Source organism: Bufo bufo, chromosome 1 (genome assembly GCF_905171765.1).
Source record: "Bufo bufo chromosome 1, aBufBuf1.1, whole genome shotgun sequence".
In the NCBI taxonomy this organism is placed as follows: Eukaryota; Metazoa; Chordata; class Amphibia; order Anura; family Bufonidae; genus Bufo; species Bufo bufo.
Window position 1 is genome coordinate 458,474,019 of NC_053389.1, and position 15,552 is coordinate 458,489,570.

General features: G+C 36.5%; 1 protein-coding gene across 1 annotated transcript in view; it reads left to right on the forward strand.

Annotated features, from left to right (window-relative positions):
* The window catches only part of ALX1 (ALX homeobox 1), a 21,752-nt gene extending 6,571 nt beyond the window's left edge, over nt 1-15,181 (forward strand). The window contains exons 3-4 of the mRNA XM_040415717.1: nt 7,493-7,621; nt 14,861-15,181. Of these exons, the coding sequence (XP_040271651.1) occupies nt 7,493-7,621; nt 14,861-15,181 (450 nt within the window). The remainder of the gene's footprint in view (nt 1-7,492; nt 7,622-14,860) is intronic.
* Nucleotides 15,182-15,552: the final 371 nt, after the last annotated feature.

Sequence of the window (15,552 nt, forward strand, 5' to 3'; positions counted from 1 at the left end):
CGAATGCATTTTTATATGCAAAAGTAAGCCCCAGCTCATCTGTAACTTTTTTTGTACCAGACGTGCACGGATGTAGTCCGATCCCCGACCACGAAGTAAAAACCAAGCTCCAAAGTAACTTGTGACAATCCTTTATTCTTGGGTACAGTCTGGGTGTCGTGTTTATTTGTATGTGCTTGCTGTGCTCAAAAATAAAGGATTGTCGCAACTTTTAAGACCAGTGCAGGTTTTTACTTTGTGTATTGTATTTTTATGTCAGTTTGCATTTCATAGAAATGAATGGGATTTTCTAAATAATATTTTTTTTTTTAATTAACATGAAGGGCCTGTCAAAAAAAACAAAACCAAAAACATTTATTCTACAGGCATTAGTGTAAGCCTTGCCATCCTGATGTCTCCGGTGTGCCGCTCGACCATTGTGGATTCCGCAGGCCTGTGTCGGTCTTGTCCAGATTTCCTCTAGTGTGCTCGGCAGTGAATCCCACATGTGTTCTATATTTTTTGTTCCCATAGATTGATGAAGTAGTGTGTTTTCATATTATAGATTCTGGAATTGTTCAGTCATCCTAAAGGAATGTCTTTGTGTTAAACATACCGTCATGAAATGTATGTGGTTTTATCAGCCCTAGATAACTTTGGAGCTCTTCGTCTTTGAGGGGTAACATATCCCCCAGAGTGCAAAATGGCTTTTCAGGCTATGCCAGTATCTATAGTTCACCAAACCATGCCAGAGAGCCTCACAAATACCCGTGCAAGGCTGGGTAACCCATGCATGTGTTTTCCTTGTGTAACATATCATTAGGTTTAATAGTAGTCTCCCTAGCATTCACCAGAAGTAAACCTGAACCTAATTTATCTCACCGGTCGCCTTTCCTGCTTCACATCAGTGTAGTAATTGGCACCCATTTAAAGGAGATTGTCAAGGTTTTTTTCCCCCAGTGAAAGAGTCTCATTACTAAATTCTCCTAACATGTTCTCTCAGTTCCCTGGGGAGACGTCAGGAAATATTCTTTCCACCCACAGACATGATGAATACATTTACCAAGCTGAATTTTTTCCTTTCTTTTATTCCTAAGCATTTATTTCACCAGTGCCATATTTATTGTCTCTCGGTAGCAGTAAATCTCTTTATTAACCGTTTGAAGATAGACTTTAGCTAAGAGGCCTCACCTCCACTGGGAATGATGGTGCTGGATACACATGAGAGCTGATGCTGAAAATGGCCCACATGAAATGACGCCATTACCAGCCATGCCGTGCTATGGATACCTTAAGGGGAGAATTTTTCATTATGCTTAGCAGTTTCGGCCTTTGAACTTAATTGAGTTATTTTCTACAAACTCTTTTAACGGCAAGGCTTGTTGTAAGTAAATACATCGTACCAATAAAACAGGTTTCTAATGGAAGAAATCTGCTTTCTATTTATTACGTGTGATGCAGGTTGTGACAGCGCTACACATGTCAGGTAGGGTCTGTCTTCTATTATAGTCATTATTAGTGGTAAAGAAAAATACATTGGACTTTGTTAATAACGTCACAATCATTGTGTAACATTCTTCTTCTATTCAGTAAAAAGTCGGGAGTGTCAAATTTTTAGATTTTACTTTATCTCCCAGGGAAAGTGAACCATCTCGCTAGTGCTACCTTTTGGAAGTTGCTCCCTACGCGTCATAGTGAGACTGTTCTCTTTCCCTGGGAGATACCTAGTTTGCATATTATTTTCCCATGGAGCATTGCCACTAAGTCTCCAACTAAATTTTGTTTGAAATACCCCAAAATGTCTCAGAATGTAAAAATAAAATACATTTGGGTCTCATACCTCCCCAGTATTCACTTCAGCCACCGTAGTCCCATTCAGCAATGAGTTGTGACGTGTCTATATTTTATAAAGTATTTTCATGTACCTGTATAATGATATGATAAGATTTAGTGAGGTCTATGCAGTTTGTGATGCATCATTTTCACCCATAAATAAATTGAAATCTATGCTTAAAAATAAGTCCATGAAAATCACACAGTGTGAACAAGTCCTTGATGTCTTTCGCTATAAGGATAATATATTAAATCATAAACACATGTTTAATCCAAATGATGAAAACCTCTACTGTCTAGTGGCCTAGACAAATATGGCTGAGGAATATATTGATTGTAAAGCAACAACTTGATACTGGCAGGTTAGTCCTGAAGTACATGATATATAGGCAGGGTAGCCTATTCTATGTTTTATGTTGTTTCATGTGAGTGGCGCATTGAAGTTTCATTAACATATTCAAACCCAAAAACATGATAGATGGGTACCACAAGACCAAATGTGGTGCCCATCGAGTGCCCAATGATTATACTGCCTACCTGACAGAAAAGCAGCATGTATTGATACCATTCAGATCAATTATATCATCAGTTTTCCCCCCGACTTTTATATTTATTTATTCATTTATTTTATGCACTTATATAGCGCTACTATATTCAGCAGCGCTTTACAGACATTAGCGTCAAGCTGTCCCCAATGGGGCTCATAATCTAAGTTCCCTATCAGTAGATGTAGAGAACTGAGCCTGATCTTTGGGTTTATGAGCATAATGTCGCACCTACCTAGTCTAAACCTGGAATAGGACAGCACTCACCAACTATTAGAACTGGCCCAAAGTTATCAGACTAATTCATGGGTTGATTGTTGGGTTTTGCATATTTTCTATAAAAATGGACCCTGACTAAAGAAAAAAAAAAAAACGTATCTTGCCATCGATCTAACACCAGAAAGCCTATTTTCTGTTCACAGGATCCTTTCCTTCTTTCTTAACAAAACATGTGTCAAAACCTTCATAAAAAATGTGCTCAGTATGAACTTGGCTATAAACATATTTATGGCATCACCGCAGTTAGGTGTCGTGTGAAATCTATATAATGTTTTATTAATGTATTCTACAAAGATAATCATTATGCAGTGATGAAGTGTGTGCTATACTGTAAAATACCTTTTATGGTCACTCTCATACAGTGCAGATTTATTTAATTATATATTGCTGACATATTCCGCAGCGCTTTACATACATTAGTGTCAAGCTGTCCCCAATGGGGCTCACAATCTAAGTTCCCTCTTAATATGTCTTTGGAGTGTGGGAGGAAACCAGAGTACCCGAAAGAAACCGACACAAACACGGGGAGAACATACAAACTCCATGCAGATGTTGTCCTTGGTCGGATTCAAACCTAGGATGGCAGCGCTGCAAGGTACCAGTGCTAACCACTGAGCCACCGTGCTGCCCCTAGATTTGAGATTTTTTAAACAATTTTGAAAGCTAACTGAAAAAATAATTAAACATGTAAAAATATAATGTAGACATTTGTACATTTTTCAATGCATGCCTCATTTGTTCTTAAGAGTATGGATACAATATGACTACTGATTAAATGTGTACTGTGTGAAAGTGGCTTAAGGCTGGGGTAAGGTGAAGACTTGCTGTGCAACACAGCAATAGAAATTAATTATGATATATCCTATCATATATTCTGTTCATTTCTATAGGATGCTGACGGATGCAAAAATGTATCAGCCAGAACCCAAAAACATACAATTTGGTTCTGTCCACACTCGTATTTGGTTTCCTAAAAAGAATCCAGATAACTTTAAGGGTACAACCACATGGTTAGGTTTCCTAAAGCAGTTTTGGAAGCCAAAATCAGGAGTGGGTCATAAAAGATAGTATAAAGGACAGATAGGACTTCTCTTTTTTTTTATTCAGTCCTGGTTTTGTATCCAGGAACCTGATTGTATGGCCGTGCCCTTTGAGATTGCATTTATATCTACAGGATGATATATTAACCTTAGTTTTTGCTTACTTTCTTTTTAAAATTAAAAAAAATTGTAAATTGAGAATTCCATTCACTTATACTTTTTAAAACTAATTAAATCAGTCAGATTTTTTTTTCCAATATCCAATACTGCATAGAATCGGATCCAAAACTGATTGAAAAATTGACTCATGTAATTGTATGTAATAATTTTCTAATCAGATCAGTGACACAAAAAGCACAAAATAAGATAAGCAAAATGACATTGCAGTAATGATAAACCATATAAATGAACACTTATCTGAAAAAGGTCTGTACAACATCACTGGGTATTATAAAAACAAAGGGGGGGGGGGGGATTTATCACTCCCTGCACTCCAGAATTGTGGCTTCAAAAATTGCAAAACAGGGATTTGCAACCTTTTGGGCTTATTTTCCTAAATGTTTTGTGACATTTTGCATTTTTAGACCATTTACCGCCTCATTGCAAAGTGAGTGATAAAGTGGGTGTGCTTAGGTATGTTAGTTTCACTCCAGATTTATCAACTGAGACTTAAAAAGTAAAAAAAATTCTCCCTATCTTACTTTCTCCTGCAGAGGTTGGGGATGGCACAAGAAATAGAGTAAAATGCAGAACTGTTAGACTTAAAGATGCAACAAATTTATCAAACATTGTGTGGCATTTGATAAATTTGGTGCAAATTACGGCAATGCAGACTCCTGCAAAAATTCCCCTGATAATAAATTAGAGCCAAAGAGAGTTAAAAAAATGTGTTAAAAACTGATGAACACTGATATCGTTATACAGTAGTTTCTTGTAGGTTTAGATCAGCACAAAAAAATGTAAAAAAATAAAATGCAGGAAAAATATGTAGATGAATAAAAGTTAAATGCTACAGTAAACTCAACCTTTTTGGGTAGATCTTATTGCCATGTACTCTATATTTGCCTTAAGCACTATATCAATACAATGTATTTGTCAGGCTGAATGTCGGTTTTACTGCCAAGTTGTTATTAAAACCATATCCTGGATTCTGTGGTGCAGCAAGGTGCAAAACTTCAGCATGTTTAGTTAATAAAAATTCCATTTGCTATCAATATATTTTATAGGATGTGTTTAGCCTTAAAGTCTAGTGCAGATCCTCATACAGGTCTTTGCTCTCAGGCTGCATGGTTACTTGTAAAAGATTTTTTGTATTGTCTATATGTAGAATTTTTGAGTGGTGAGTTTCATATGCGTGAAAGTTGTTGGAGATTTCTTTCCTATTTCAAATTTAGCATGAGAGGTTATCAGAGTAGGAATCTCAGAAGAAAATAAAAATAACATGTAAATCACAAGGTATTAATCTCTGCAAAAGTAATGTTCAATAGTTGCTAAACCACAATTACCGGTAATTCTAACAAAAAAACACTAAATTCAGGAGGTTGCCCTGATAATAAGTTGATCAGGTCTCCCAGCAATAACTTTAAGCTGTGAGGGAACTGCACAGCAGGATTTTCAATTCCTCTTCAGTTCCACCACTGGAAAAAAATACCATTTCTCAATTTCCACAAAATTCAACTGGCTGCCTTGGTAACTGATTTACGTCCTTTTACATGTGCTGAAAATCATCCGAGCATTTATAAGATTGTTACCAATCACTGACCGTTGTACACATGGCAATGATCAATAGTACGGATGGCTGATCGTGTCTTTTATGCCGGCCTAGAAACCATTCTTGTCAACGGGACATCTCCCAAAGAAAACAGAGGATGTGCCAGCCAGCAATATTCAAACTGTATGTATAAAATCCTTTAAAGAAGAATTCCCACAAAAATGTATTCTCTGACCCATTCAAAAGGTCCATGATGTAAATTGTAGTGAAGGTAATCTTCTTACTGGTAGTTGTGAGTTATTTGCTCCCTTCTGGTCCTCAGCTGTGTCATGTGACCAACACTCTGACCAACACAATTGACCCAGCGTCTTATGTGTAAACAGGAAGTCACTTTCTCTATCCATACCTATGGAAGCCTTAATGTCAGTCCCGTTGGAATGAATAGAGAAACTGATTTCCTGTCCACACATAAGATGCTGGGTCAGCTGAAGAGTTAGAGTATCAGTCACATGGCATGGCTGAAGACCAGAAAGGAGCAAACTATGGTCAAATATTACCATCATTACAATTTAGGACATCTACTATTCTAAAGGGCCAGATAATAAACATTTTTATGTGAGTGACAACTATATTCACACAGAGATATCAAATAATGTGGAAATGTTTTTTTACTTGAGAAAAATCCAGATGCTGCTTCTTTTCATTTTGTCAGTGGTAATGAAGCCAAAAACACAAATGATTAAAAAAGTGTGCATACTTAAGAACTTCTATTTGTAGTTTGCTTTGTTTTAGAGCACATAAAATTTTGATTGGTGGTGGCAGGTCCACTTGTAGATCTTTTGTCTTTGCCTCGGGTGTTCCATGTCTTGTGTCACCATTGTAGGGAGCTATAATTATTGTTTTGGATGCCAGTTGTCAATTCTATTTACTGACTGTCACAGAGTGGCATTTTCTCGTATGTTTGATGAAAGAGTAAGGGACCTTGAAAGAATACACTGGAATATATACACTATATGTGGTGTGAAGCAAAGCAGTAGGTCTACCAAATACGTTTTAAGTCTTATCCTGGGTTTGCTCTAATTTGACAATGTGTGGTCATCTGGAGAATTAAAAGGACATTTGGATGGTGTTGTCAGGCAGTAGTATGGTTTTTAAGAAGTTGTGTTACATGGCAACACTCAAGGCAGGGGTTGAGCTGTTGGATCAAAGCACTTGATTATCTTGATCATACAGCCAGGGCTAAGCTACTTTGTTTATAATCATCATAATACTGTGGGCATTCTGTCTATCTATCTATATTTTTATTTGGCTTTGTTTGGGTTCACAAATCTTAATTATGTCCTGCAAGTTGTTCTATATGTCTTACTTTAACACAACTTATGATGGTTATGTGCATTCACAGCACTCCAGATTAATTTCTCTATATCCAGATTTTTTTATCCGTATCCATAAAAATGCAAAAGCACACACACACACACACACACACATATGTATTATATATTTATATATATATATATATATATATATATATAAAAATATATAATAGATATGTGTGTGTATATATATATATATATATATATATATATATATAAAATTACATATACCTAGCCCTACTATAATATCATGTGCCTTCTGCATTATTGCTCAACCTATAGTGGTGCCATTGTGTTTTTATCTGTTGTTTTATATTGACTGAAGTAGCCCTACAGCATTAACCTATTAAATTCAATGTATGTACATATTATACTATATATTATGTATTAATATACTATATATAACATAAAGATATAATTTGAGGCTATATTATTGAAATATCGATTTCTTACATTGCTCTGTATCTTGAGTGAAGCTATAGCTTCACCACTCAACCCAAGTGGTTTTCTCCCCACAAGGCACCATTCAAGTAACCTGTGGTTGCATACATAAAACTGCCAGACAGAGAAATCATCTCAACACTCTTGGAAATACATTTTCTAACAGATTATATTGTCCTATAATGTTGCTGTGGAGAAGCAAATGCTACAGTAGGGTTCTCTTATAAATTAGTGGTTACGATTTTTGCATTTATCATGCATGTTCTAAGTGAAATCTTTTATCTTTTTAAGGTCTGGTTCCAAAACCGCAGAGCTAAGTGGAGAAAAAGAGAACGCTATGGCCAGATACAGCAAGCCAAAAGCCACTTTGCTGCCACTTATGACATCTCTGTTCTGCCAAGAAGTGACAGCTACCCACAGGTAAATATGCTTGATGAAAATCTAACCAATCATGAAAAATGTGTAGAATACAGAACTTCTATGTTAATATGTCATCACACTAGTCAACATGTATTTCTGTGGATTTATAGATTGAAAGGTTTATTATAAACCAAAGAACATCCATGTAAACAGTCAACATGTGTATATTATAGCATTATGCATGATGATGGGCTGCTAAAAAAAATCCAAAATATCAGCTACATAAATGGCAGGAGGCAGTAATCCACTAATAGTAATAGAACATTAATAAAATATTAATTTATGATCTTTCAGAATAAAATTCATAGTCAATAATCTGTTGTCCTGATATTTCTGCCTATTTATTTGAGGGTATACAGTAGCTACATAAAATTATTTTGACCATGTGGTGTAAAATACTGATGAAAAAACACTTGTTTTTACTGTGACTGCTGTGGTTTTGCGATGTGGTTATTTGCCATGCAGTTTATACTAGTCAAGTATATTTATTTTACATTTTTAAATACATGGCAAAATACATGGCAAATAACCACATCACTAAATCGCAGCAACCCGGTAAAAATGTATAGTTTTAAGCACCTTTTTAATGCAATTTTGACCGTGTGGTTAAAAACATCTCATCTAAATGTAGCCGTACACAGCTGACAGTAAAATATAAACATAATGTACAAGTCCAAGGGAATCTCTGTTAATTGATGATGCATGCTGTGATTGGAAAAATCATAGAGTGAACCATCCAGCTCTGACTTTCCCTCAAGATGTATTCCCTCAAGTGAGTGCGTCTGCAACAGAAACAGACAGAACAGGGACATCATCTGTGAGTGGTCTGCATAAAAATTGTGTTCATGTTCACAGATCGGAGGACAAACAAGTTTAACATTGCTTATTTAAATAAGCCTTACTAGGTGTATGGCCACCTTTGCTCTGCGGCCTCTAAGTTATACTGAGGAGCTATACTGATCTGGTGTCAGTGTGTGGATTATGGAATGGTCTTCTGTGTGACAGGCAGTCATACTCTCTGTTAGTTGGCAATTTACATATCTGTTATATACTGGCTTCACCTTTCTCCTCATCTGACTGCTCTGATGTCTCCTTATCACTTACTTTTAACTGCAGCACCAAGTCACCTTCTTGAAGAGGTTACTGTTACATTAGCTGTAGGGAAGCAGTGTGAGAGTTAAATTTCCTGACTTGAAGCTACAATAAACAAACAGCAATGATACCAAGACATGGGAAGCAGGACTAAGGTGAAAGAATCAACATAAATCATTAGTTTTCTCTGCAAAGTGCCACCCCTCATTTCTGACACCCTAGGGCGCTGCCCTCAAGTGCCTTATTCTAAATATGACCTTGCTTGGGTATAGACTTGTATATATCAAAGCTATCAAATATATCTTCATATTAGTATATGCTATAATAGTAGCAATAAAAACAACAAAACAATGCAAATAACAATATACCGTAGGTAGATTAATAGACATTAGAGATAAATAAGTAAAGAATGATACCGAGAGATTATAGATTCAGTGCTGTAATTAGAAATGACTGGGCCCAACAACCACCTCCTACTGTGCAACCCCCTCATAGTTTTTATTAGTACCATTTTGGGGTACATATGATTTTGCTATCACTTTTTATTCAATATGTATGAGGGACAAGGTGACCAAAAAATTGTGAAATTCACATCTTTATCATTACAGCATTCACTGCACATAATCAATAGTTTATATATTAATAGTTTGGACATTTCTGGACATTACAATACCGATTATTAAATATGTATCAGTCCAGCTGTATTGTGTAAAAAAATCATCAGGTTACACACGGAGGAGTCACTCCATTGACTCTGCACTTGTCACATTGCTTGAGAAAGGCCAGAGATGAACTGCTGAAACATTCATTTGGGACACATCGGTGAATACATTTTACATATTTTATTGGCTTTGAAGTGCTGCAGGATTTTTGTTAGATAGATAAATATGTCTGTTATGTTAATGCTCCCATAAAAACAGAGTAATATGTTTGTAAATGTGATTTAAAAGCTACCCCTATACATCGGCCAGCATCTGCTGGCAAAAAGTGAAATTTTCTCAGACCATTTTTTAAAGTATGAAAAAATCCTGCAGTGCAGTGTGTTTTTAAAGAGACTGTATGTTACCAGCAGCAAACATGTTTTACCCATAGACATATATATTGCTTTCACTTTAAGATTACTAATACTGCCTTGTGTTGAAGAGCTTGAAAGGGGTGGGATACCTGAATCAAATTGCCCGATCGATTTGGCCGAATCAAATCTGACTCGAATTTCCCAAAAATATATTCATCTTTACAATAACTTATCATGCTAACATTCTCTGTGTTATTATAGATTGTCCAAAAGACCATGTTATTTGTCACATTTATTATTGTGTTTTATACACTCCCCATGAAAGTTTAAAAAGTACAGTAATGAGTAGGTCTGCATGTGCCAAATTGAGATATATTAGTCGAAATTGATTTAAATTATTTATATCTAGGTGCACCAGAGTTATGAAACTGGGCCACGTGCCTAACATGCCTTTTATGATGTAAAAAATGTGTTATATCCCATGTGCCATTTTGATAATTTGACTCAATTAGCTGCATGATCATTGACTCTTAAATTCAGCTTACGACACAGTTTGTAAATCTCACCTCCTCTTTTGTTAATGGAATAAGCGATATTTAGTTATAGGAAGTACAATACCTGTATCCAGAGCGCCCCATGAGGCCTTAACCTTCATTAGTTTCATGTATCATGTCGCTGACCATTATAGGGCAACAGCAGGCAGAACAGCGCTGTTACTCGCCCTTTTTATGTTTATTTTCAAGAAACCATTTTCTGCCGTGAGAAATCGCCTTAATGTACAACTAGCATTAGAGGGAAAACAAGGCGACGGCTGCCAACTCTGGAGGCACAGCAACTAAAATTCTTTAAGCTCTGAAGTATTTTACTGTAGGTCCTTTGGCTTTGTTGACTGCTGAATAAATAAACTGTTGGATATAAGATAGTATTGTACCTTTGGGGACTTTTTTTGTGAACCTTGGCCCCCAGTGGCAAAGGATTGCTTAAAATAACCTTTTCCAGCCAATACATCTGTTTTCATTTTTTTTCAATGACTATTCCGTGTCTCTGTGTTTTCAAATGCAAGACAAACTTTTATCCTTCAAAGAGCTGATGCTGAAAGAGAGATATGTTTCTTGGTTATAGGAACTGGAGATTACTGCTGTCCTTGTACTCTACACACTATACACTGTGTACAGGTTATTTCATATATTTCTTTAAAAATATGTAATTTATACCTGCATTAAAATAGTAAATATTTTGCATAAAAATACCCTGAAAGAAGACAACTAAGGCTACGTTCACATCTCTGTTAAGAAGATCTGTCTGCCTGATACGGTGTAAATGCTGGCTGTTGACTAGACAAAAAAAACGTTGCATGCAAAAGTTTTAGTCCGGCCGAAACACGGCAGTTACTGTGGAAAGTTGCCGGATCCCCACCGAACCTCATTATAGTCATTACAGTAGAAGATCCAGTAAGTTGTACTAATGGAGATATGAACGAGGCCTTAATGTACAATAATAAGTGCATTATATGCAATATATTCATGCTTGCATTGGGTCTAGTGAGGGTGGTAGTATAATTCTAAATATGAAGCTTCCATAGTCAGATTTTGGCTCTAATCTAATCTGTAACAAATTGTACTGTACCCCTAAATTGTAACAAATAAAACCCCTACTGGATCAGATACCATCTGGTCCCTGGTGCCTATGCAGGTTTTTCTAAGACCGCTACGTCCCATTAGATGACACCAGTATTATAAATGACACTTCATAGTTTGATGGCCCTGTTATAGAGCTGACATTGGGGTCCAGGAGCTTCAAGTCATACAGTTCTATACAGGTACAATAATGGTTGCATCTGATGGTTTTAATAATTTTTAATATTTACTAATATAGACACTTTTGGTGTTATTAAATACTCATTCTAAAATGCTAAATTGGGGCTATGAGAGCAGTAGTCAGGGTACATTGAGCTTTACGTTGCACGTTAAATTCAGTCTAGAGTGTGTTTATCGCACTAACCGGTGCCCGCTGTTGGTGACCTTTAAAACCCCCACTGTAAAATGCCTATTTTATTAAGTATTTTATTTATTATATCTATAGAGTCCAAAGCAGAACTAAAATCTATAAGGGTATATTCATACACACTTCAGATTTGTTGCAGAAATTTCTGTGACTGAAAAATCTGTTCCATACATGTCCATACATGTTAGTGGGGCTGTTTGTGAAGCAAGTGCATGGATTTCTGCAGGTCTAATTGAATGGACTGTCACAGACAGTAGAAATTTCTACAGCAAATCTCCTGCGTGTGAATTTACCCTAAGGCTCCTTTCACATTCCGCGTGGGTGCAATGCATGATGCGAACGCATTGCGCCATTCATTTCAATGGGTCTGTGTACATGAGCGCAGCATGTTCTATATTCTGAGAATTTCACGCAACGCTGGCCCCATAGAAGTGAATGGGGCTGCATGAAAATCGCATTGTATCTGCAAGCAAGTGCGGATGCGATGCGTTTTTCACGGATGGTTGCTGAGAGATGTTTGTAAACATTCAGTTTTTTATCACGCGTGTGCAAAATGCATTAAATCGCATTGCACCCACGCAATAAAAACTGAACAACTGAATGAGATCACAAACAAAACTGAATGGACTTGCGCAGTTTTCACTGAACGCATCCGCAACGCATCTGGACCTAATCCGGACACGCTCGTCTGCAAGGGGCCCAAAACACGCAGTTGTAATATGTTAAAGCAGGTCTGTCACCAGGATCAACCCTATTCAATCAGTTAGGGCTCATTATGCTGAATACAACCATACCTTTCTTTTGTCTGTACGTTAAATGGCTGCAGAGGAATGTGCGTTTTTATTCATATGAAAATGAGCAATTGGAGCACCCACAGGTGGGACTGAATGGTCTGAGCACTGTTACGTATGTAACCCCCTGTGCTCTGCACCCGCCCTTCCCTTGACTGACAGGGCTAGACATCGGGCTGAGGGCAGAGCTATGTCCTGGCTTATACATATCTACTGTTTATATGTCTATTATACACACTCTGTACTATAGCTTCACCACACTGAGATCTGCTCAGAAAGCTCATCTACATATTACTGCTGTATTCACAGGCTGAATGTATGATCATGAAGACACCTGTGCTATGAGTTTATGAGCATAGAAAACCATGCATCTCTGTGGAAATGCTATAGCTTAGTGGTATAGTCATTTGCTTTGAATATAGACATCGCTTGTTCAAGTCCCAGGAGAGGTATATGACTTGTTTTCAATTTTTTTTCTTTTTTCTTTAAAACCATATTAAAAGGCCATACTATAATAAATATTATGTAATCATATAAGAATAATAATAAGACCTTACTATATTGAGAATAGTGTTACTGCATTATTCATAGACATAATACATGATTATGAAGAAACCAGTAATATTTATTAGCTTTCTAAAAAACATTATTCTTAATATAATATGGACAAAGACTTTTTTTATGGGATAATTGTGGAAGAAGAAAAAACTTCCAAGTCTTTACTAAGATTCAAACCTGCGATCTTTACATACAAAACCAATCGCTTAACCTCTAAGCTATAACATTGCCACATAAAAATGTATGCTTTTTTTTTTTTATATATACCGGTACTTATAAGCTAACACATATTACCAGTGTCTGTATAATCACATTCTGCCTGTGAATGAAGCAGTAATATATGTATATATATATATATATTTATATATCAGCTTTCTGAGCAGATCTCAGTGTGGTGAAGCTATAGTACAGTGTGTGTATAATTGACATATATACAGTAGATATGCATAAGCCAGGACACAGCTCTGCCCTCAGCCCGATGTCTAGCCCTGTCAGTCAAGGGAAGGGGGGGGGAGGGGTGCAGAGCACAGGGGGTATTACATAAATAGCAGTGCTCAGACGATTCAGTCCCACCTGTGGGTGCTCCAATTCCTCATTTGCATATTAATAAAAACGCAGATTTCTCTGCAGCCGTTTAACGTATAGACAACAGAAAGGTACCGTTTTAATCAGCATGATGAACCCTACCAGCCAGTATGTCTGGTTTTAATAGGGTTGATCCTGGTGACAGAGCCTCTTTAAATGTACACAAAAGGAGAGATTTATCTTATACTTTACGCCAGGAAAGTGGCCTAAAAAAGTTGCATAATTTGCGAAAAAATGTGAGACTTTTGTCTATTTTTTTGTGCTGAAAATACTTTCTTGAAATGTCGGTGGGACTCGGCGGCGGTGGGTCTGGCCTTCCATGGTCCGGCAAATTTATTATAATTTATGCCAGAAACGATTGCTGGTATAGATTTGACTTTCTGGCACACAGAAGGATGTGCCTAATTTATTATTAGGTGTGTTTCTTTCACTTCAGCACACAGGGGATCAAAACTGGTGTAGAAAGGGCCAGTCTTCATTAATCTTCCCCACAGTCTTGAAATCATTGTTCTGGAAGTACTTTGTGTTAATCTAGGTTGATTTTTTGGGGGCTAGTCTCATTGACGGTAGATAAAGAGTTGGCACTCTTGGCACAAATTATTTTTTTAGTTCTTTCTGGGTGGAAAATCACAAAATTGTCACTCTGGCATAATATCTCCTAATGTAAGGCAACTTTCGACAAATGAAAGTGATGTATTATGTTCAAAGCATTTACTATACACATTAAATGTGCTTTAGAGATTTTATTGAGTGAGGCACAATTAACACGTCACAAGTAATGCCCTAATTTATACGCATGCACTGCAGGGAATGAATATATAAAAGGATCACTGCAAGCAGCACCAGAGATCAGCACTCAGGATCTGGAGTTTCAGTGCAATGAATTCACTATTTTTACTTAGAATATTGCTGCAGAATTGTTGAAGGCAGCTAACTTTACATAAAGGCATCATTTTAATTATTTATCAACTTCCCTGTTTCATCCACAACTAAATGAATAAGGAAATGTGAGATGTCATTTATTGAGCTATTTATTTTACTATTATTTCTATACTATTATTTTCCATTTATACAAAGCAGTTGCCGTAGCAAGGCAAGTTCTGTTTCTTCTGTGTTGAATACTCATTTCATAGCTTCATTGCATGCACTGCTTGAAAAAAATCCTGAATGTTTATCATTATCTTTTTTTTCTAGATACAGAACAACTTATGGACAGGTAACCCAAGTGGGGGATCTGTGGTGACTTCGTGTATGCTGCCTCGTGAGCCTTCCTCTTGTATGTCACCTTATTCCCACTCCTCCCGCACCGATTCTTCATATGCAGGCTTCACGAATCATCAGAACCAGTTCAGCCATATGCCACTCAACAATTTCTTCACTGAATCGTTATTATCAGGCGCCACAAATGGACATTCTTTTGAAACAAAACCAGAGTTTGAAAGGCGATCATCTAGTATTGCAGTTCTTCGAATGAAAGCCAAAGAACACACAGCAAATATCTCATGGGCTATGTAAATTAAGATTTTTTTTCTTTTTAATAATTAAAGTGAATACCGTCTATTTTGTAATATTTAACAATGTATAAAGACAGCGTGAAGATTCTTAATGGTCAATTCATGGTTGTTATATTTTGTAAACTATTCCATTTGTAATAATAAATAGAAAATTTCCTAAAAGCGTAAAGGTCTCAAAATTATTTTATGCAATATGTTAGGAAAGTTAAGTGTAACGTATAGTGCTTTCTTTGTACACAATGATATCTGTTGTAAGAAGATACACACCTATACAAATAGGAAATTCTGTCCCTATGGATAGGCTGTATCATATCATTCTTCTTATGTAAGCCAATGCAGGAAAAATACAATATGAATGCAAGGGATTAAAAT